The following is a 22,417-nucleotide window of genomic DNA, read 5'->3' as shown; positions in this document are numbered from 1 at the left end:
GAGGGGATGGCAGCAGCTTACCCTTCCGACAAAGGCACCTGAGGATCCCTGACGGCGGCTTTCAGGGGCAGCGTGGTGGGGTCCTGGCGCCACCTGCCGGCCCTTTGCAGAAGTGGCTTACTCGGTTAATTTCTAATTTATGGTGTAGGGAGCGCTGATCCAATCCTCGACTCCTCTCGCAAATAAAATGTTGCGAGAATTCTCTGCTCCGTGGTGAAATATTTCACAAACAGGTTTTATTATAATGCCAGATTTTTCACGCATTTGTAAGAGTACTGCCTACTCTCCTGCTCCCCAAAATAGTGGCAAATTGGCATAAAGAGTGCAAAAGCGTCAAGTCTCTGTTTCTGCGAGATTTGCAATGAAATTTTAAGATTTTGGGGGACGAATAATTCGCAAGGAGAATGGTCTGGGCGCCAATATTTTCATACGCTTTCAGCTTTTAAGGTGAAGGGAGGAAGGAATTGAAGGCGACAGAATGGAGGGCCCTTTTGGTAGGATAAACCCTCTGCAAGGAGCAGGCTTGACGTTTCGTACTTGGTAAACTGCAGGGCCGGAACGGCCCGGAACGCAGTCCCACCGCGGCGGGGGAGTCCTGCCCTCTTCACGTGACTGCAGCCAGTAAAAGGGGTCGAGTCTGCACCCGTTTGAGACTTGTGAGCTGTCAAAGCTTCAACCCCCTGGCTCCATGCTCGCAAGTCTCAAACGGGTGCTAATTCAACGCCATTTTGTGTCTCATCCGGGGCTTAATCTGTGGTGGAAGGCCCTCGACCCGTGCCCTCACCATTTGTCGGGTGTAAATCACGTCTGATGGCAAAGGATGGTTGGAGTTTAACCTCTGGTGGAGGCAGGGGCAGGCGCAGGGCACGTTTTGGAGAGAGTTCCTGGCTGCGCCCCAGCTCTTCACAGGATCCTCCCCCATCCACTTCCTATTTGTCTACAAATTAAGCCCTGGCAAATGGTCTATTTGTATATAGTTTAAAAACAAACACACGAATGGTTTTCAATTTTAAAAATGTGACTTATTGGACAGTCCCAGGTGTCGGTCTTTATGCACTGCCACCGGAAAGCAGGCAGCTCTGCTCGTTGGCCACCGTAGGAGCCGCCCGTGTCTGTCACTCCCCTCAGGCTGGGAGTGCCACTGCAGGCTGGGAGTGCCACTGCAGGCGCATGTCCAGCCCGAGAGCCGGTATCAGACCTCAGGTCAGAGCCCTAGTTTCCACTATTTTTCGTGACCAGCTTGTAAGTCCCTGGGACCAAGACCTGTTGCCTTTGTATCTGTACAGCGCCGTGTACTTGAGGTAGCACCATAGAAATGCACTCAGTAACTGGACTGCAGGAAGTGTCTCAGCTTGCTACAGGAGCTGACATCTGTCAGACACTGTCCAGTGGTGGCCCAAGGACACTGATAGTTTTTCTGGCTTTTAAATTTAACTATTTGCCTTTCTAGATCTCAGTTTAAAGGGAATTGTACAGATGGTAGGTCCCTGTCCCTGTGGGCTTACAATCTGTTTGTACCTGAGGCAATGGAGGGTGAAGTGACTTTTCCAAGGTGAAAAGGAGCATAACCCTCATCTTCCATGGTTCTCAGTTTGCTGCTGTAACCACTAGGCCCCTCCTCCACTCAGCTTCCAGCTGTTTCAGATCCAGGGATGAGATCAGGCCCCAAGTACCCAGGGCCTTTTTGCCTAATTAAAATGCTTTCCCAGCCATTGCAAAGACAGTCCTTGACCCGGCACCATGTGCCATGCACCAAGGCTCCTTATGGAGCCCTGCGATTATGGTTGCCAAATCTACTCACTAGGAGTCACCATTGAGCAATGACTGGGACTTCCCACCCACCCACCCACCCCCTTATGGCATCCCCAGCCCAGGCTGGGCCTGGCCTCTAAACCCAGAATGGTCCTGGTGGCACAGCTCTTCCACAAAGGGTAATGTCATTTCCCACCCCTGGCTGGGCATCCAGGGTGGTTGCTTTTCTTGTCCACCCTTCCTGCCTGCAAGACTAACATTTCCCTATCCCGGCAGCTTCGGCAGGCCCTGCCCCACCGCCTGTGCAAGCCGTGCAATCGCCTAGGGCGATACCCCCGGTGGGGTGGCGTTGGGAGCAGGGAGAGGTCCGTGGTGCCGCCGGAGAACCTGATCCCACTGGCGGCTGAAGAAAGAGGTCCGGGATGCCACCGGTGGGCCTGATCCCACCGCCAACAGAAGCAGGAGGCCACAGCAGAGGAAGCCCGTCTGGCAGCTCCTCCTCTGGTGCTGGCCCCGCGATATTGAACACTCGCGGTGCTGGAACCTCCTGAATTCTTGCGAGAAGAGAATATAGGAAGTGCCAACCCCGCAAGTATGGAATTACCATGGGGTCAGCACCAGAAGCGGAGCTGCAGAGCGGCTTTTCTCTGCAAAGAAGGAACAGGCTGGCAGCAGCAGAGGAGGAGGAATGACCCGTGGACCCTGACTGCCTGGTCTGTGTGTGTGTGTGTGTGTGAATGGAAGTCTGCCTGGGGTGGGTGTGTGAATGGGAGTCTGCCTGGGGTGTGTGTGTGTATGAATGGGAGCCTACCTGGGGGGTGTGTGTGTATGAATGGGAGCCTACCTGGTCTGTGTGTGTGTGAATGGGAGCCTGCCTGTGGTGGGGGTGTGCGAGAGAGAGAAAGAAAGAGAAAATGGGAGGTGCAGACAGATTCCAACCTGCCAGCAGCTGAAATGAAGATGAGGGCCTAAAGCTGCTGGTAGATCCCAACCAAAGAAGAGCTGAAGACGCCTGTGGGTTTGTCCGAGAGGGAGCATGTGTGTGTATGAGCTTGTGTGCGTGTATATAAGAAAGAGAGGAGAAAGTTTGTGCATCCCACTCCCACTACTCCACGGTAACCAGAAATCAAAAGTTCCCAGGTACGGAGAGCATGAATTTTAAAATCCTTTTTAGTTTTATTTTTCAGGTGTTATTTCCTCTGTCTGCTGTTCTGAAATATTTTATTGGTGCTTGGGACTTTTAAAAAAACGTATATGAGTTTTTAGTTATTTGATCTTTTAATCATTTGCTTTTTATGAAATACTATTAGTATGTTTTTAGTATTATGATTATGTGTTTATTTTATTGTTTGATGTTTGAGGAATGGTGATGGCTCTGTTTTTCCATTGTTGCACTGCATAGAGAGTTTGGCTTCTTGTGATTTCCAGTTCAGTTTTTGTCTGCGCGTTTATATTTCTACTTTACGGTTGCTCTATTCTGTACTTGGTGAGGGTCTGTTTATGTTCTGCATGTGGGACTGAGGTGAGGCCTTCTCCTAATAGGAAGTGTATTAGAGTTTTAGGGCTTTCAGAGGGTCATGCACACACCCAAGACACCTAATGCCAGGGGTCTGTTTTGCAGGGATTTCTGGCTGGCATCACAGCAGTGCATGTAAATATAATGGAAGGGATAGTTTTCATGTAAAATGTAAATGCATAACTCTGTGTGTGTGGAATTTGGCGGGATGGGGGTGTATTGGGTAAGGTATAAGGTTCGCCTGGGACATCCCTAATACCCTTCCACCAGCCATTGGTCCGGTGGGGGGGGGGGGGGGTGAGTCAGTTTTTAAAGTTTGTATCAGTGAAGGGAGCTGGGCTTTTTTTGGTGGCCTGGGACAGAGAATGAATGAACCAGGGCTGGGGGGGGGGGGGGGGGGGCAGCACAGTAATTGTTCGCACAGGGCAACAAGAAACCCAGCACCGGCCCTGAGCTTCAGGCTGTCAAAATCTCTCCACAAGCTCCAGTGTGTGTGTCCCCCCCCCCCCCCCATCAGTGAAATAATTGGAAATAGTCCTAGGCACAGCCCCTGGGAGGGAGGGAGGAGGAGGAGGAGGGTGAAACCTCCCAGGGACCCAGGTTCACAGCAGAGAGGGTGAAATAAGTGACACGCACACAAACGACCTACCTTCCAGAACTGGCCACACCGCACAGATGTTTAATTTAATTAAAAACATTTGCAGGCAAAAGGCGATGGCTGACACATTTGGCTTGCCCCTGACAGCACTGAAGATGGGGTGAAAAGCCTCTTGTGCGGATGCTGGTCACGGCGCTCACAGCCCCATAGGGCAGCTGACACCAGTCCCCTTTAGGCCGCAGTATCCGTCAGGGATCTTATGCAGGTACTGCTGGTGGTAATCCTCCGCATAGTAAAACTCCGGTGCCTCCCGGATCTCGGTGGAGATCTCACCCAGCTTTTTCTTGGTCAGCTCCTGCCCAGGTTAAAATAAAAAGGTTTGCACGTCAGTGCACGAGGGTAGCTCTCCTTCCATGCCGCTTTTCTCTAGCACCTGCTGCTAACTGAGGCTGCGTGCAGGCTTCTGTCGCAAGACCAATTCACCAGAAGCCCCAAATCATTCCTTGCAAGCAACTCCTGCTCTTCCAGTACTGAAATCCTCCCCCTACAGCTCTGCCAATGCATTTCACCCCTGTCCTGCCGCAGCCCCTTCTATTCCACTACAGGCCTGGCATAGACTTATGGTTAGATTGTATATTCAAAATAAACTAAATACAAATGTCCTAGAGACCCAAACTGCACCTGCACCTGTTTGGAAGTCATGGAAATGGAGCCAGATTCAAGTGGTGGAGATTTAACAGGACCAAGGTCCCATGGAACTAGCAGTGGCACCCAGTGCAAACCTGATCCTGTTTCCGGGCCACAAATAGACAATGAAAGAACCGGACAGCCCAGATCCATGGGGCTGCACAGACTCTGGGGTTTGAAAAGTACCATTTTGTTCAGATTCAAACATTCTCCAATCTTGGGAGTCAAAATGATCCCACAAATTGTACATTTGTTTCAGAAAAACCCTTGAAGTCTGCTTTTTTTTTTTTTTTTTTACAAATTGTTTTTGGTAGGGTTCAAATCCCGGGCTTGCCTCCTGCTCTCTGAATCAGCTGGGGCTAGGAGGGAGGCTCAGCCATTGCTCAATGGTGGCACCTAGTGGCCAGATTTAGCGTCCACATTAACCGAGGTCTGCGGCCCAGTTGAGGACTGTGACTGGCAGGACTGGCCTGGGGCGGGAGGGGAGGGGAGTGGTAAATAAGGGAGAAATCCCTGGGGAGGTGCCTTAGCCCGACAGAAGCAGGCTCTAAGTGAATTGGGAGGAGGAGGAGGAAAGTGCAAGACCCCCTCCTCCCCTGGAAAAAAAAAATGGTTTCTTGTAAATTCTGCAATAATAATAATAACAGTTTCTGGAAAGCAGGGTTGTTCTCTTTCTTGTTTTGGTTCTGGGAGTTAAATCCATGAGCGCCCGGGGAATGGAAGATCTGCAGCACTGCAGGAAAAAGCCGGGTCTCTCTCCTCCTGCGCCTACACTGCAAACCCCTGTTGGATTTAATAAGAACAAGGTGGCGGCAATGATGCAGTCAATTACCTTTTACCGTCTGCAACTTAATTAAATGTGGCTGAGCTGAGACGCTAGAGTTAGAAACGGAGAACACGGTCTTTGCAGAGGAAGCACACGGCACGTAGCACCCACACGGCAGCAGCTCCAATGCAGCGCCACACAAAGTCAGCCCAGCCCGGGGCCAGCACGCAAACCGACAGAACGTGCGCGGTGATCGGCGTCTTGCCTCCGGCGACGCGGTGCTCGGTCAATGGCGAGGCAAGCGGCGGGTGCTCAGGAGAGATCCCAGGGCGCGCTCCCTCCGCACAGTGCAGCACTGTCCTGGTCACACAGACCAGCAAGCGCTGCAGGGATTATGATAGCACAGGAGGGGTAAGCACAGGTGCTTCCCTTCCCCAAAGAGCTTATCAACTGAGAGTAAATAGAAGAGCCCTAGGCAAGGTGTTTGGCTGGGATGTGGTCCTGGGAGGCGACAGGCTTCAGTGGATGGGGGCCCTCGATGGATTGTGGTGTCTGCAGGGCCTGGAAGGAGAGAGGAGGAAGGATCCTGGGTCTACCAAGGACGGAAGAGAGAAGGAAATCACAGAATACACACACACACACATATATATAGATAGATAGATAGATAGATAAAGGTGGGTAAATGTGGATCTTGCATTAATTCCTCTCGTGACCTCCCTGAACCTGGAACGTGACTCGTGATGGGAATTAGTGTGTCTTGAAGGAGAGTAATAGCACAAGGGTGGCACCAGTCCTAGAATAAGAGAGTGGAACTGCCAGGCGCTCCCATTTAGGAAACAACAAAACTGCATTTCCAGACAAATTATTCATCCTCCGACGAGAGAGCTGGAAGGGGCACTGGGCTAATGAAAAGGAGGAAGGGGTGGGCATTTGTTCAGACCAGGGTTTTCTCTCCTTGCAGTGAAAGCAGAGATACTGCGCAGGAAAGTTGTTTGGGTGTGGGGGGGGGGGGGTTAAAGCCCAGTCAGAACCAGGGCTGGGATCTGGACCCAGGAGCTTTCCTCCACAGCTACCTGGGGAATCTTTTCCACTATTTTATATTCCCCCCCCCCCCCCCCAACTCAGTTTAGCCCCAGTCATTGCAGTGAAGGGTCCTCAGCCAGGGGCTGTGAACGGTTTAGCTAAGCCCCAGCGGAGGATCCGCTCCATCCTGTGCTGTAAGTGCGCTCCTTGTGCTCCCGTGGCAGCGCAGAACAGGGCACTTCCGTTTCAAGTGCCGGCTCACCAGAGAAACAAAGGAGCCATTTCTACCACTGCGGGGGGAAGAGACGCGCCATGCGGCCATTATCAGCAGCGAGACGGGATCATGCAGGCCTAGCAATAGGAAGAGAGTGGGGGTCGAGTGGGTGCAGTACCCAGAAGTGCCACAGGGTGGCACCTGGCCACCCTTTCACTCATGCTTCAGAGCCGCAGCAGAGAGACTGCACTGCCCTCATACAGCCCGAGTAATCTGCTTCCTAAGCCTCTTCCTCTCCAGCAGACCTCCCCCCTACCCCTAACCTTCTAGTTCTACCGGTACAGGCAGAGCTGCTGCTTTTAATGAGTGCGATTAAAGCTAAATTTAAAATTTGTGCTCCAGTGCCACTGACTGAATAGGTTTCAGGAAACTGCCACTGAAGCCTGCAGAGCCCCTAGATCGATGGAAGGGGGGGAGGCCTTCTTACAATGAGGGAGTCTCCCTTCCAGCACTGGGGGTGGGGATGGGGGGCAGCCCATTAGAGAGCTGGATGGCTGTGCACATTGTGGGACGCGGGAAGGAGGAGAGACCCTGACAGAGGTTTTCCCTCCATCTCTCTCTCATCCCCTTTCCCCCAGTGCAGGGCGTGACTGATGCTCATGGTAGGGCTCTTCTGTAATCAGGACACTGTCCCCATTACCCATCGATACTGGCTCAGCCCTGTAAGCAAAAGCAGAAACTCCAACCAGAAATCAATGGCCACAAACACCTTCACTTTTTAGTCATGCTTACAACTTTAAAAATAAAAGCTAGCCAGGCTGGGACTTGGAGCAAACCTGTCACCTGGGGGAGAAACTGGTAAAGCAGAGAGTGGTGGTGACCCGTGGGAACGCTCATGAATTGACAGCTCGCCTAGCAAATGCCAAGAAACACCAAGTGCAGATAATGAAATCGGCCAGCTAGGGCCTCCAAAGTGGACCTGGCCTGCGGCTGAACGGAACAGGCTGGGAGCAGCAGGAAGAGCCCAGTCGGCCTGCACGGCCCAAAGGAGAGGCAAGTGCTGGTCGGAGAAGGGGGCAGCTGGGCTGAACAGGTGGGAGGGTTAGCCTGGTGGGGTCCTGGAGGCAGGAAGGGTAATGGAGACAGGCCTGGGGTGCGGGGAGAGAAAGACGTTTTGCACACTCTCCTCTCTCCTGCACACTCTCCTCTCTCCTGCACACTCTCCTCTCTCCTGCTGATTCTTGCCAATCTCAGGGAGACCGGAAATCAAAAGTTCCCAGCTAGGATGGTAATCAGTGGAGTCCGTTCTGGAGCATGGAAAGTGACCAGTGGGATTCCAGAGGGATCCGTGATAGGACCATTCCTCTTAAATATCTTTAAAAGTGACACCGGGGAAAGGCTAGAAGCAAAGTGAGCCTGTCTGCAGGTGATGCGAAAATCTGCAACAGAGCAGAGATAGCAGAGGGGTCAGAACAGATGAAAAATTGGAAGAATCATCAAGGGGTTTGCAGCTACACTTTAAAAAAAAAAAAAGAAGGATTAAATAGAAAAAAAAAAAGAGGTGAGAGACAGTAATAGGGGACTACACACAAGGTGGTTCAGAGCAAACAGAGGGAAAAAACCCTAAATAAAGAGAGCGGGGCAGCAGATGCTGTCACATGGTTCCCTCATCTCCTGGCTGGCTGCGAAGGCTGATTTTAGAAGGCCAGTGCTCAGAAAAGAATAATAATAAGGTCGCTCATCTCACCCCCCTGGATACTGTGCAATCCCCGGCCCATCGCGGTGCCAGAAAAACACTGGGGCCACCCCCCCCCCCCAACACAACTGCAGAAACTGAAAAAGCTGGGCTCACATGGGATCAGGAGCCTCCTTTGGGGGAGGGGGAATCAGGCCCCACGCTTTGGGGAACCGAAGAGCCCTGCACCCCTCCTAGGGTTAGCTCCGCATGGGATACTCCCCTACCATCCAATAAAAAGCTTGATATTAGAAAACCAGACAGAGGGCCTTTTTTTTCACCATAGACACAGAATGGGGGGAAAAAGGCCTCAAGTGAATGAGGCCCATAGGGGTAAAAGAGAAAAACACAGGAATGGCATCGCTAACAGAAGTCTCAGTACCAAGCGACTGTTCTGGACTATGCCCAGAGAGACGGAAGATCCTCGGGAAGAAAGAGATGTAATCAGAGAGCAAGACAATGCCGCGTGAAGATACAGAAGTAAATCCCAGTTGTATCGGGTGCCACGCGCTCGAGTAAAAGGCACTTCCAGGCACGGCTCCAGCTGTTGAACTCCAGGAGGAAGTCGTCTCTGTCGCCACGCGAGCCTCAGGAATAAACTTGGATTGCCACCCAACCTACCCCGGTTTACGAGCGAGGTTCATTCCTGCAAAATCCACCCATTCGGAAACAGTAAACAGGATCATCGCCGCTGCCGTCAACATGGGCAGCTCGGGCCCGACTCTTCCTCGCTGGAGTAAAGCGCACTTGGGTGCATAAGGAGAGCATCGCTAGCAGGACGAGGGAAATGCATGTTATCTCTGCAGGGGCTGCTGCCGAGACACCCCCCCCCCCCCACACCTCCAGAGGGTACTCGAGATGGGGGGGGGGGGTCTCAGGAGGTCACTGATACCGTGGAGAGAGTACAAAGCAGGGCCAGCACCACCATACTGCCTGGCCTGCAGGATGCAGCTCAGGGTACAGAAGATGGAAGGAGCGGAAGCTGTGCCATCACGGGAGAACCTTTCCTCTGTGGCACAGACTCCAAGTGTCTGACCCGCAGAAGGAAAAAATAAAGAAGCAAAACACGGAGGGGTTTTGTAAATAATTTGCAAGGGGGCAAAATCCCCACTGTTCTCAGCTTGTGGTGTGAAATTACTAACGTTTCTAGAGCTGGGGACAGCGGGGTTTAAAGGGGCAGCCCTTTGGGGAGACGGAAGGACAGAGCGAGGAGGAGGAGGAGGAGAGGCGAGTGCAGGTCTGGGGTTAGGAGGCCGACAGTAAGAAAGCTTGGGAAAGGCAGAAGGCACATCTCTAACAAGAGGAGGCGAGCGCGGTGTCCTGATGGAGAGGAACTGGCCAATGACCCCCATCCTGGCTCCGCCCCCAGCCTGCTCCATGTTCAGCTCCGGATGGCACGGAGAAGGGAAGGGAGTCCCCCTGGGGCTCAGGACAATGGCTGCATGACAGCCTCCCCACCAATCCCATCCCTTCCCCGGCTGCTGCATGGAGCCCGGCTGATAAGGAGGCCCGGCTAATTATCCACAACCCCCAGCAGGGCTGGACGAGGGAGAAAAGGCAGCAAGGAATGAGCAAAGGGACAGGGACATACAGCAGGCACGCGCACACCATCAGGAGGCACATAGAAGGTCCTGGAAAGAAACGAGAGCGAGCGTGGGCAGCCTGAATCTTGTGCCAGTGAACCTCCCTCTCAGGCTGGGGTAGCAGCCGCTCCCTCTGTTAGGCCATGGCTCTCATGTCAGTCTCTCTTAGGCTGGGGTGGGTGGGTGGTGATCCCTGTTACAGCCTCCCCTTTAGTGGGCTGAGGGGTCAGGTAGCAGTCTCTCTCTCAGGCTGGGGCTGTAATGGCAGTCTCTCTCTTCTCCTCTCTCTCACTCAGGCTGGGGCTGTAATGGCAGTCTCTCTCTCCTCCTCTCTCTCTCTCAGGCTGGGGCTGTAATGGCAGTCTCTCTCTCCTCCTCTCTCTCTCTCAGGCTGGGGCTGTAATGGCAGTCTCTCTCTCCTCCTCTCTCTCACTCAGACTGGGGCTGTAATGGCAGTCTCTCTCTCCTCCTCTCTCTCTCTCAGGCTGGGGCTGTAATGGCAGTCTCTCTCTCCTCCTCTCTCTCTCTCAGGCTGGGGCTGTAATGGCAGTCTCTCTCTCCTCCTCTCTCTCACTCAGACTGGGGCTGTAATGGCAGTCTCTCTCTCCTCCTCTCTCTCTCTCAGGCTGGGGCTGTAATGGCAGTCTCTCTCTCCTCCTCTCTCTCACTCAGGCTGGGGCTGTAATGGCAGTCTCTCTCTCCTCCTCTCTCAGGCTGGGGCTGTAATGGCAGTCTCTCTCTCCTCCTCTCTCTCTCTCAGGCTGGGATGTAATAGCAGTCTCTCTCTCCTCCTCTCTCTCTCTCAGGCTGGGGCTGTAATGGCAGTCTCTCTCTCCTCCTCCTCTCTCAGGCAGGGGCTGTAATGGCAGTCTCTCTCTCCTCCTCCTCTCTCAGGCAGGGGCTGTAATGGCAGTCTCTCTCTCCTCCTCTCTCAGGCTGGGGCTGTAATGGCAGTCTCTCTCTTCTCCTCTCTCTCACTCAGGCTGGGGCTGTAATGGCAGTCTCTCTCTCCTCCTCTCTCTCTCTCAGGCTGGGGCTGTAATGGCAGTCTCTCTCTCCTCCTCTCTCTCTCTCAGGCTGGGGCTGTAATGGCAGTCTCTCTCTCCTCCTCTCTCTCACTCAGACTGGGGCTGTAATGGCAGTCTCTCTCTCCTCCTCTCTCTCTCTCAGGCTGGGGCTGTAATGGCAGTCTCTCTCTCCTCCTCTCTCTCTCTCAGGCTGGGGCTGTAATGGCAGTCTCTCTCTCCTCCTCTCTCTCACTCAGACTGGGGCTGTAATGGCAGTCTCTCTCTCCTCCTCTCTCTCTCTCAGGCTGGGGCTGTAATGGCAGTCTCTCTCTCCTCCTCTCTCTCACTCAGGCTGGGGCTGTAATGGCAGTCTCTCTCTCCTCCTCTCTCAGGCTGGGGCTGTAATGGCAGTCTCTCTCTCCTCCTCTCTCTCTCTCAGGCTGGGATGTAATAGCAGTCTCTCTCTCCTCCTCTCTCTCTCTCAGGCTGGGGCTGTAATGGCAGTCTCTCTCTCCTCCTCCTCTCTCAGGCAGGGGCTGTAATGGCAGTCTCTCTCTCCTCCTCCTCTCTCAGGCAGGGGCTGTAATGGCAGTCTCTCTCTCCTCCTCTCTCAGGCTGGGGCTGTAATGGCAGTCTCTCTCTCCTCCTCTCTCTCTCTCAGGCTGGGATGTAATGGCAGTCTCTCTCTCCTCCTCTCTCTCTCTCAGGCTGGGGCTGTAATGGCAGTCTCTCTCTCCTCCTCCTCTCTCAGGCTGGGGCTGTAATGGCAGTCTCTCTCTCCTCCTCCTCTCTCAGGCTGGGGCTGTAATGGCAGTCTCTCTCTCCTCCTCTCTCAGGCTGGGGCTGTAATGGCAGTCTCTCTCTCCTCCTCTCTCTCTCTCAGGCTGGGATGTAATGGCAGTCTCTCTCTCCTCCTCTCTCTCTCTCAGGCTGGGGCTGTAATGGCAGTCTCTCTCTTTCCCTTCTCTCTCCCTCTCTGTACGGCTAGGGCTGCAATGGCAGTCTGACTGACTCTGTCTCAGGCTGGGGGTGTAACAGCAGTCTCTCTCTTCTCCTCTCTCTCTCTCAGGCTGGGGGTGGAACGGCAGTCTCTCTCTCTCAGGCTGGGGGTGGAACGGCAGTTTCTCTCTCTCCTCTCTCTCTCAGGCTGGGGGTGGAACGGCAGTCTGTCTGTCTCAGGCTGGGGGTGGAACGGCAGTCTTGTTCTCCCTCTCAGGCTGTTGCTGGCCTGCCTTTCTGCTCCGTGTGCCTACAGGAGCAAGGGCAGCTTGCAGGCTCTCCTCTTAAAGAAGACACCAAGGCAGGCTGGTACAGGGGGCTCTGGAGATGCCCCGCCCTGTCCAGGCTCGGCCCAGAGTTCACTGGCCACCCTCTCCCATCCCAGGCGCTGCACTGCTCAGGGCAGGGCTTGGGATCAGGCAGTGAGGCAAGGAGAATGGGGCGAGGAGGTTTAAAACTGCTTTCTGGAGGGTTCAGCCCACACTGCCCTGCCCTGCAGGTCGGGGGTCACCAGGGAGCGTTGCACTGGGAAGAGGAATTGGTCTGGGGTACCCGCACCTGCCTTCCCCAGTGACCTTTGGCCTGCGGGCGCGGGTTGCCATGGAGATCCCGTTACTGTGGAAACCCCGCTTTCAATCTGAAATGGATGAGAGAGTCGGGGACGGCACTAGCCCATTCCTCTGCGGGTGGGGAGGGACGCTTTTGGCACGGCCATAGGCAAAACCGGGGTGGATTAGATCTGTAACCCCCCAACCCCCCCCCCAACGGCAGAAGGAAGGATCTCGGATTATCGGGTGCACGAACCAGTTTCGGGGAAAGACGTGGCATTCGTGGCTCTGTTCGAGCCACCGCCCCCGATCCGTCCGGACTTTGGAGAAGAGCCACGTGCAGCTTCGGACGTTACCTGCCTGTGCTTTCCCCGCAGTGACCCCGTGTCAGCGAGAGGCAGCCCGGGTCGTGAATCTTTGAGAAAGAGAGAGAGATGCGTGCAGCCACCCCTGGGGGGGGATCACGGCTGTAACGTCTTCCTGCGTCGGCACAAGGTTGGAAGCGGTGAGAAGGCTCGGAGGCCAGCGTGCGAGGCGACTTGCTGAAAGCACCAGCGCCAGTTGGGATTTGAACCCAAATGTTCAGGTTTTATCAGCTCTTTAGAAATTCACAGGCATCTCCGTACTGCTCTGCCTGCTTTAAAATGTGCTCCTTCCCTTTGCATGTTGGGTAGCAAATCCCAGAATTACCCAGACCCAGGGGGAAAACAAAAGAAATGACCAGCGTAAAACACAGAGTTTCACTCTGAGGTGCGAGTCCTCATCTACAATGTCAAATTTAGTAATTAACAAAAAGGCACTCTAGGAAATGAACAAGGGCTAATTAGTACAATAACTATTACCCACGGAATTAAAATGTGAATATTTTGGACAATACTAGTGTGAGCCACACTATGGATCCCTCTTAAGAACCCTCCTATAAACGAGATAAATGTTCTCATAAGAAGCAGATCCCTGGTAACAGGAATTACTCTCTCTTTTCTCAGTCACTTTGCTTTAGGTCCTCCCTATAACCACACACACACACACACACACACACACACACACACCTCCTGGAAGATGCCCTTGGATTTCAGCGCTGCTGCCTTCTGCTGCGGGCTGTAGGTGAAGATGGCTGAGCGATACTGGGTGCCAATGTCGATGCCCTGTTTCATGCCTGGGAAAGATGGGAAAATAAAAGAGGGGGCGTTAAGAGGAGCAGAGGCCTGCAGACCTGTCCGTGCGCTGCTTTCCCGACTCGCCCAGTCACCCAACCCACTTGGGAGGCCAAGGGCCAGAATTTCACGTCTTCCCATTAACCCCTGCCCCCACGCCGCAGGTGCGTGATAAACGGCGACTCAGTGCAGACCTTCACTCAATTTCCACTACGTTGTCACTGAAATAACAAAAAAGTGCCACTAAACCCTTTGGGACACGCTAAATCTTAATTTTCCCTGGCAGGTGATGGGAAAAGAGCTGCTGGAAAGGCAGGCATAGGGCAGTGAGGCTTCTGGAGAAGATTTAAGTCCGGAGCCGACCACCGTCCATAAGTGGTCACAGGAAGGAAAGCTCTGTGCCACGGGCTGCCAAGTTAAGAATGCAGAGGAGGTCAGGGCCACGTAACCCTGGGAGCACAACCTCTGCAGTGCTGGACCGAATCAGCCAGCTGGACAGACGTCATCTGCACCCCACACTGACAGGCTGGGCCCAAATCCTGCTCCCCCCCAAGCTTAGGAACTTCCTTGGTGATGTTTCGGTCCCACAGAACCATTTTCAGCAGCCGAAGCAAACGTGAACCTTTCAGGGGAGAAAGGCAGGGGCTCCTGGCCAGGAAGCGAGATGGAGAAAGCCCTAAAACCAGAATGGCGGAGCAGGGTCGCAGAGTTCCCAGAACCTACGTTGACCCATTATAAAATGTTAGAATCTGATATTTCAGCAGCAGTAATTGTGGAGCAGCTAAAAGCAATGTTTTGATTAGGATCACATTACTTCTTCTTCCCCTGTGGAAGGCGTCAGACGGGTCAGGAACTAATACTGGCACCCACACCCCTGAAGAAGACGGAGTGGAAGGTATTCCAGCAATTCGCGATACTGGCGACCATCAATAAGATCTCTTGCTGCTCCCACTCGAAATCCACCCTCCAGGAAACATAAATCTGTTACCCACTGCATGCACCTAACATTGGAGGTGGGGGAAGGGTCACCTTCTTTTGTGTTTGACACTGATCAGCACGGCATCCAGGAAAGGTCTGCGTCGCCCCCTCGCCCCCCACCCGTGACCAACACGCCGGGGGGAGGGGGGGGGGGGTTGTCGTGTGTTCACGGATGTGAAGGGAGGCGAGCAGAACAATTACGTTGCGGTTGGGGAAATAAAGCAAATCGCCTGCCCCCGCCCCGGCTGGCAGGTCCGGCCAGACCTCCGACCACGTTTTGGCTTTTGAACAGCTTAACCCTCTCACTCCAGGTCCACCTTGCGGGCTGGTCCAGTCCTGGCTTTCGCCTCACTGCATGCATGGATTTGCACTGCTGATTTTCTTAGGGAAGTCAGATGAGAGCTAAATATCCTCTGCATGCAACGGGGCAAACCCAGGACCGTATTGGCCTGTTCAGGTTGACCTAGGGTGAAGCGGCAGCACCGCCTCCCCTCCCCCAAGCACCGTTCTACAGCAACATCACCTCCTGCCCTCCCCTTCTCCCCTCGCCCGGTGATTAATATTCCTGTCTCTGCGCACACGTCCTAATCACCGCCGTGTGCGAGCTGAAATGCGCCTTCAGAGACGCCCTGTGCCGCTGGTAATTTGCATAAAATTACCTCCCAGGGACCCGTTGCTCATTAGCAGCCAAGCATAACGGGGAGGCGGTTTCAAAGAAGGAAAGGCTTGTACAGAGGGGGGGGGAGAAGTGGGCATGCGTTGTGGGGGAGTCGGAATCAAGGTCATACAGCGGCGGATGCAGCCGGTGCGGGTGGAGGGGACGGGATTCCGCCAAAGAGAGGCTGTTCTACAATTAAAAAAAAAAATCCACGGAACGATAAAATAAATCTTGAGATGCACAAAAGCTCTATTTTTATTAAATTGCTTTCAGTCGCCTCCTTCCTGACTTCTATACAGAGCGCTCTCCACCCTACCCCATGCCTTTTATGGCAACAAATATTCCCCGTGTGCCTGTAGGGCTGTCTGGAGTTATATCTAGGGGACTAATGCTGCAGGCTGGTCCGGAGACTCTCCGTGGCCAGAAAAAGAGTGAAGGATGCTGGGCTGGGATGTTATAAACACACACACACACACAAATAAGAGAGAGTTTTCTTCCACAGTCTGCTTAAGAATCACCGAACTCGGTCTTGGCCACAGCCAGAGAGTTTTCTAAGCAACTCTTGCCCTCTGACTCTGGGGAGATGTTTCCCATGTGAACATGACTAGTAATAATGTTTGGGAACCGTGTCATCGATGACCTCACATGGGATGGGGTCGGATTGGTTCAAGCGGCACATGTCATCATCCGTCACATGACCGTCAACCAGCTGAAGGCAGTGTGGCTTCTGCCAGAGATGCTAGGAGTAGGGGGGCCTTGCACAATCATCTCCCCAAATGAAGAGAACACAAAAAAAAATGGACTTGGATAAGGATCGATATCCTACAAGTGGTCAAGCTTCTGTTGCCGGCAGCTGGGGTACAGCAGTGTAGACTGCAATAACCGGGCAGGCCGGATGGGCCCAATTGCCATCATCTACCAGTAAGAGTGTGGCAACACGCAGGGCAACTGTGCTCAGCCCAGGAGACGAGAGCCAGGCCTCCTTCCTAGTCCTAGATCTGAGCACTGGGGGTCATCATAAGAGTGATGTTTGCAGCACCCCCATCCCCAACCTGGGAACGCAACCCAGGTCCCGAGCATGGCGGTGCTTAGCGCTTACCGCCAGGCCAGTCTTGTGTGCTTTCAAAGCTCGCAGTGGACTGTGTGCAGCTCTCTGGGATGTGTCCAGGCTTAGAGAAATGAGACTACAGGCAAGAGAGCGTATTACAGAGAGTTTCCATAGGAGCACTGCGCTACAGTGTACCAGACTGTCACCACATAACGAAGGCATGAAGGAGAGCCGAGGTCATAGCGCAGGGGCGAGGAAGCCGATGACATGAGATCGGAGGGGCTACATCCCTAAGCCTTAGAGGGGAGGAAACCAATACCTGAAAGGGACCAATAATGCACAAGAAGCAAACCTTTTCTAAAATGGCACCAGAAGCTTAGCAGGAGGGGAGGGGAGGGGAGCTGATGGATGGACAGAGTGGAAGGGAGATAAGGCTGTGATGGACGGAGGGGAGGGGAGAGAGGTTGAGAATGTGACAGAGGTGGACGGAAGGGAGGGGAGCCAAGGCTATGATGGACAGACGGACAAGGGGAGGGGAGCCGCGGATATGATGGGCAGATGGATGAACAGAGGGGAGGAGAGGTGAGGCTGTGCTGGACAGAGAGAGAGAGGTCAGAGAAGCTGAGAACATGATGTGCAGATGGATGGAGGGGAGAGGATCCAAGGTTAGGACTGTTTTGGAAGAGGCATGCAGAAGAGATTGTCGGGGGGGGGGGGGGGTACAAACGCGGCAAAACCGCAATCCTTGATATTAAAATGCAGAGTTGAGAATGCCGAGTGGATGTGCTAGAATAAAATACAGCAGTTTCTCATCCCGTCATCAAACCCTCCCCCCAGTCCCCAGCGCATCCCTGGTGCCATTGTGTGGCTGGGACGTGAGAGGAGTTTCAAACAGCTCCTGCTGCTCCTCCTCTTATTAAACACCCCCCTCCCCTCCCTCTCAATGCAGCCCAGCACTCCCCCAGATCCCACCCCCCAGGTACTTTGTACCGTGACTGCAGCAATGCTGTACTGCAGGCTGTCAGATTTAAAGAGACAGGACCCCCCCCCCCCCGCCCCTCCCCCATCACAACTTTACAAGCCCTTCCACCTCCTTTTCTGACCCTTTTGGAATCTGGTGCTGCCCAGACCCAGGTCGACAACCCTATAACAGAACATGGAGAGGTGGGTGGGGGGCATTGTAAATAAGTTTGCCGCTGGGAATCCGATAAGGCGTTTAAATCCCTTTTCTAAGGTGTTCTGTTCGAACATTTTCCAACATAAGGACCCCCCTCTCTCGAAGGCAGGCCCTTACCACGTTCCTTTTCGTTCCCGTTGACGTAATCCATGTCTTCCAACGCTCTCTCTCAGAACACAGCTTCCGGTATAAGCAAAGCTGGGGAAAATGCCGGAAGGCCAGATTTATGATGGAGAAGGGGATTTTACCTCCATCGGCTGCATGGACCGGCTACAGATTCATGCACAGTCCGTCTCGTCTGTGCAGTTCAGGTCTCTACGTTGCTGAAGGAGCATTTTTTTTTTTTTTTTTTGGTCCGACGAGCACTGGATTCCATGGGATTCTCCTCCATGTCCAATCCAACTGCTTGTGGTACGGTGCACTCCCTCTCTCGCTATGAGACTTTCCCCCAAACGCTGTGCTCTGCCTGGACCTCTCTCGCACACTCCCTCCTTTTAGCAGTAGCTCTGGGTGGCTACGCACCAGTTGCTGCTGTCACACGGATATCAAAATGAGAAACTGGGCTGAGAATCTCTTTGCCCGTTGGACATGGGGCGTCCGGGTGTTTAGAGATTCCTGTTCTGTGTCAGCAGTCCCTCTCTGTGCATCCACTACTCTCTCTCTCTCTCTTAAAAAAAAAAATAATAATAATAATTCCCCCTGCCTCATATTCTAGAATTTCCTCTACGTTAAAAAGACTCTGCCTCTGGCCCACTGTTTTATACCTTTTCAGATATTTGAAGGAAGGGAGGGGAAAGGAAGCCGCTGCTCATCCTCTAGCACAGGAAGGCAAAAGGATTACTCCCATTACCTTGAGTTGGGTCATGAGACTCCCAGAAGACTTTGAGAAGAGCCTCGTAACTGATTTCTTTCGGATCGTAGATGACTCTCACCACTTCCAAATGCCCTGTCAGCCCTGGGGAGGTGAAAAAAAAAATGAAACTGGTTTATCTCATGGAGAGCTGAGAATACGGGTGGAGCTAGCTAAGGGCTTAAGGTGGGAGCTGAGGGAGGGAAGAGGCAGTGCAATTGGCTGACCCGGTCACCTGTTAGTGCAGGGGTGGTCTTCAGGAGCCACAGAGGGTAACCGTAACATGCATGAGAGAGCTGCAGACTGGGGTGGCAGTGCATGCAAAGTCATTGTGAATAGCCTGAAAACCCGGACCTGTCCATGGCTCTTGAAGACCAGAGCTGGCCACCTGTATTTTAGTGCAGCTCTCATGTGGGCTTCAATCTCCCTCTTCATTTGGAGGGATGATGCCTTTCCTCATAGTGGACTGATCAGGGTCAAAGTTGGGGTGAAGGCCAATCAGGAGCCTGGAAAATTCCCTACTGAAACTGACCTCAACCTGAGGAAGTCAAGGTCAGTTTCAATAGAGTCAGGTTGAAAAGCATGGGAAGTTCACGCCTACACGGGATTTCCACTCCCTTCGGTTTCACACCAACCTCATTGATATCGCTCACCTGAGGTCTTTAACATCAGGATGATGGATACGAATGCTCCCTGTTATTACAGGGTTAGGACATGTGGAGCCGTGCATGTTTGACATTAAAACCATCGTAAGTACTTGAGCCCTTGGACTTTGAGCTCCTGCTTAGACATGATGCGCAGTGAAGGTACTCTCTCGAGTATGTATTGCAGCTACATGATGATTATTACATCCTTCTCCAGTTTGTAACGCCAGCAGTGATGCCAGCCTAACTCCTGCCCCAGTGCATTCTGGTCCTTCCCCTTCCCTTTTAGTTAGGTTCATGACATTGATTGCCAGCACTGGAGCAGGTCTTGCCTGACCTCCTTTCTGGGGGGTTGCCACCCTGATGCAGTTCTGGTTCTGCTCCATTGCATGCGTGGAGTCGTAATCCTGACTTGACTTTCTTGGGGAAAAATCAATCAAAAAATCTAAACTGTGACTCCATGCAAGCAATGCGGCGAAAACAAGGACTGGACCAGCCTGTTCAGTTGACCTGGGGTAAGGTGGCAACCCTACTCCTTCCCCAAAGAGACAGAACTATAGCAAAAGTGTGAGAAAGTGCAGGAAATGAAAGGGGGAGTCTGTAAATTAATGGAGTAGGGATTTTGGGGAGATGAAGTTAAGACTCCTCCTACCTTTTTGCATTTAAGGAAATGCATGTGTTGTTTGCCAATGGGAAGCTGGCGTGGGACATGGCCTGCTCACCGCCTTCAGTGTGTTTTGCATTTTGATGGAATCTCTGCCACTCTCAGCTCCTGAGAATTCACCCAAGGCCCCCGACTCCCTCAAAGACCTCAGCAGAAGCCCCCAAAAGGCCCCGTGACTTCCCTGTGTTGAAAGCACAGCTCAGTCTCCATGTAAAGGCTTTCCTTTGGCTGAAGGCAAGGAGCTCTACAGCAGCGCCCCAGTTCACCTCAACTGTCCTTCCAAATCAAAATGAGCGATGTGCCTCAAAATTCAGGAGGGGGGGGGGGGGAAGAGTTAAAGACCTTCCTGTGCCTGCATAACTGAAGAGTGACACCAAAGGGGATGGCACCCTTATGATACACCTGAGCAGGTGCCAGCAGGGTGGTGCATGGACGTGGGCATCAGAGGCGAGTGTGCAGAGAGAAGCGGCTGTTGGAAGGGTTGGTGTGGCATGAGCTTCGGGGGGGGGGGGGGGGGCCTGCGGCGAATCAGAGGCAGGGTGGCAAGGAGGGAATGCGAGGTGAGCCTGCGCTGCGACTTTCTTGCTGCTGACTTCTCCTCCCCTCCCATCACCGTCAGTTCTGTTGCCTTTGTGCTGTCTCGCCAGCTGGATTTTTCTGTGTGCCAGAAGGCAACTGGCCTCCCTCTGTGCTCCCTGCACTCAGCAAAAAAAAAATTGCTGCAGAGCTGCATCTCATTACCACCCTGAATCTCTCGATTAACCCCTTGCTGCCCACTGAGTTTGCGTGCTACCGGAGAAAAACCGCATTCTCCCAATGCACCTCCGTCCTGCCCTGCAGGAGTGCTCCGCTACTCCAGTACCGACCCCTGTACAACTCTGCCCACGTACCTCAGTCCTGAACTCCAGCACCTCCTGCTATTGCAGTAATGAGACCCCACAACCCAACTCTACCTTACTACCAGCTCTCCCTCCTTTTGTTTTTGTATTTATAGCAGAGCCAGCAATGAGTTAGTTGCAACCTGACTTTCTAACGCTTTCATACCTATATTAATTTTATGCATTCACAATCATGTTAACCATTGCATCATCTCCCAAACAGAAGGTTTTCTGGTTTATCCATAAAAAAGGAAAGAGTCATCCATCCTAGAGCACAGGAAAGAAAAGATCCCTGATCCTTACACTACCCACCCCAAAGTCCTTAATTCTTCCTCCCACCCTTCTCCATCACCTACTAATGGGGCCTCTTGCCCAGCACTCAGAAAAAAAAACAATGCAGGGGTGAACCCCACCGCATACAGATCCAGAGGACAAGAGTTGCAGTGATCTCACCAGGTCCAGGTTCTGTAATTAGCAAAGACAGAAGTCCCGTCAGTGCATCGGTGAGCACTGCAGAGAGACCTGCTCTAAGAAAGCAGCAAGCCGAGGACCCATGCACTGCAGTGCCAGCTCAGAGCTAAGGCTGGGTAATAGAGCAGTGTGCACTGAATCGACAGTAAAGGGGCTTTTTTCAATGCAGTTGGCCCTGGTGAGATCACTGCAACTCTTGTCCTCTGGATCTGTATGCAGTGGGGTTCACCCCTGCATTGGTTTTTTTTCTGAGTGCTGGGCAAGTAGGTGATGGAGATGGAGAAGGGTGGGAGGAAGAATTAAGGACTTTGGGGTGGGTAGTGTAAGGACCAGGGATCTTTTCTTTCCTGTGCACTAGGATGGATGACAGAGGTTTATAAAATCAGTGGAGTGGAATGAGTAAACATTAATCAGTTGCTTACTCTTTCGAAAAGTGCAAAGACCAGGGGACACACAATGACGTTACCGGGTAATACATTTAAAACTAATCGGAGAAAATATTTTTTTTACTCAACACAAATTACGCTCTGGAATTCATTGCCAGAGGATGTGGTAAAAGCTGGTAGAGTAGCTGCATTTAAAGAAGGTTTGGACAAGTTCCTAGATGAAAAGTCCATAAAACATTATTAAGGGAGAGTTGCAGAAATCCATTGCTTATTCTTGGGATAAGCAGCTTGGGATCTATAGACCCCCTTGGGATCCTGCCAGGTACTTGTGACCTGGATCGGCCACTGTTGGAAACAGGATACTGGGCTTGATGGACCTTTGGTCTGACCCAGTAATGGTAAGTCTTATATGGATGCAGATATTGATGTACAGATTCTCCTTCTATTGATCACTTGTATTTTGGACTGAGTGTATGTGTGTGTGGAGGAGGTGGTGGAAGGCGAGGGGTAGGGGATGTTACCTGTGCACACTTCTTCATACGTAGGGTTGGGGCTGTAGCCTCCTGCATATCCTACTTGAGTAGAGAAAACCCCGGGCTGTTGCCAGAGCTTCTTCTCGACGCCCCAAAAGCAGCCCATCCCTGAAAGAGACACAAAGAAAGAGGGACAAAACTGATGCAGCAGCAGCAACACGATTTATACCATCAGCACTTTTACCCCTGGGGAAACCAGGGCCAGATCTAATATTTTGGCACCAATAGGCAGGACAACAGGGCGAGAGCAGGATCCCTTCCCCAGGTAACAGGGATTTCACCACCGGAAACTGCAAAGCAAGGGAGAGGTTGTTCAGCCGGAATGCCACGGTGGTGGCTCTTTGACGTGGCAGTGGTGCGTGACCCTAAAATAAGTGGGAGAAGGCTTCTTTATGGCCCCAGGTATTTGGCGCTTTCAAAATTTGTCGCCCTAGGCATTTGCCTATGTTTAAATCATAAGCACTGCAGTTAGAACAACAAAGATCTCAGCCAGTTCAAAGCTTTCACCATGTAAGAGATCTTGTTATAAACCTCGTGGAAGAGGAGCT

The 22,417-nt window shown here is 52.6% G+C and overlaps 1 protein-coding gene across 2 annotated transcripts in view; it reads right to left on the bottom strand.

Annotated features, from left to right (window-relative positions):
* Positions 1-3,914: 3,914 nt before the first annotated feature.
* The window catches only part of LOC115073178 (mitochondrial peptide methionine sulfoxide reductase-like), a 44,963-nt gene continuing 26,460 nt past the window's right edge, over positions 3,915-22,417 (bottom strand). For both annotated transcript variants that reach the window (XM_029571408.1, XM_029571409.1), the window contains 4 exons: positions 21,858-21,977; positions 18,294-18,398; positions 13,478-13,584; positions 3,915-4,221 (listed from right to left, as the gene is read on the bottom strand). In XM_029571408.1, coding sequence (XP_029427268.1) covers positions 4,063-4,221; positions 13,478-13,584; positions 18,294-18,398; positions 21,858-21,977 — 491 coding nt within the window. In that variant the 3' untranslated portion in view covers positions 3,915-4,062. The remainder of the gene's footprint in view (positions 4,222-13,477; positions 13,585-18,293; positions 18,399-21,857; positions 21,978-22,417) is intronic.

The sequence above is a fragment of the Rhinatrema bivittatum genome, chromosome 11 (genome assembly GCF_901001135.1).
Source record: "Rhinatrema bivittatum chromosome 11, aRhiBiv1.1, whole genome shotgun sequence".
In the NCBI taxonomy this organism is placed as follows: domain Eukaryota; kingdom Metazoa; phylum Chordata; class Amphibia; order Gymnophiona; family Rhinatrematidae; genus Rhinatrema; species Rhinatrema bivittatum.
Note: the sequence above shows the minus strand (reverse complement) of the source record. Positions and strands in the feature narration are given on the sequence as shown.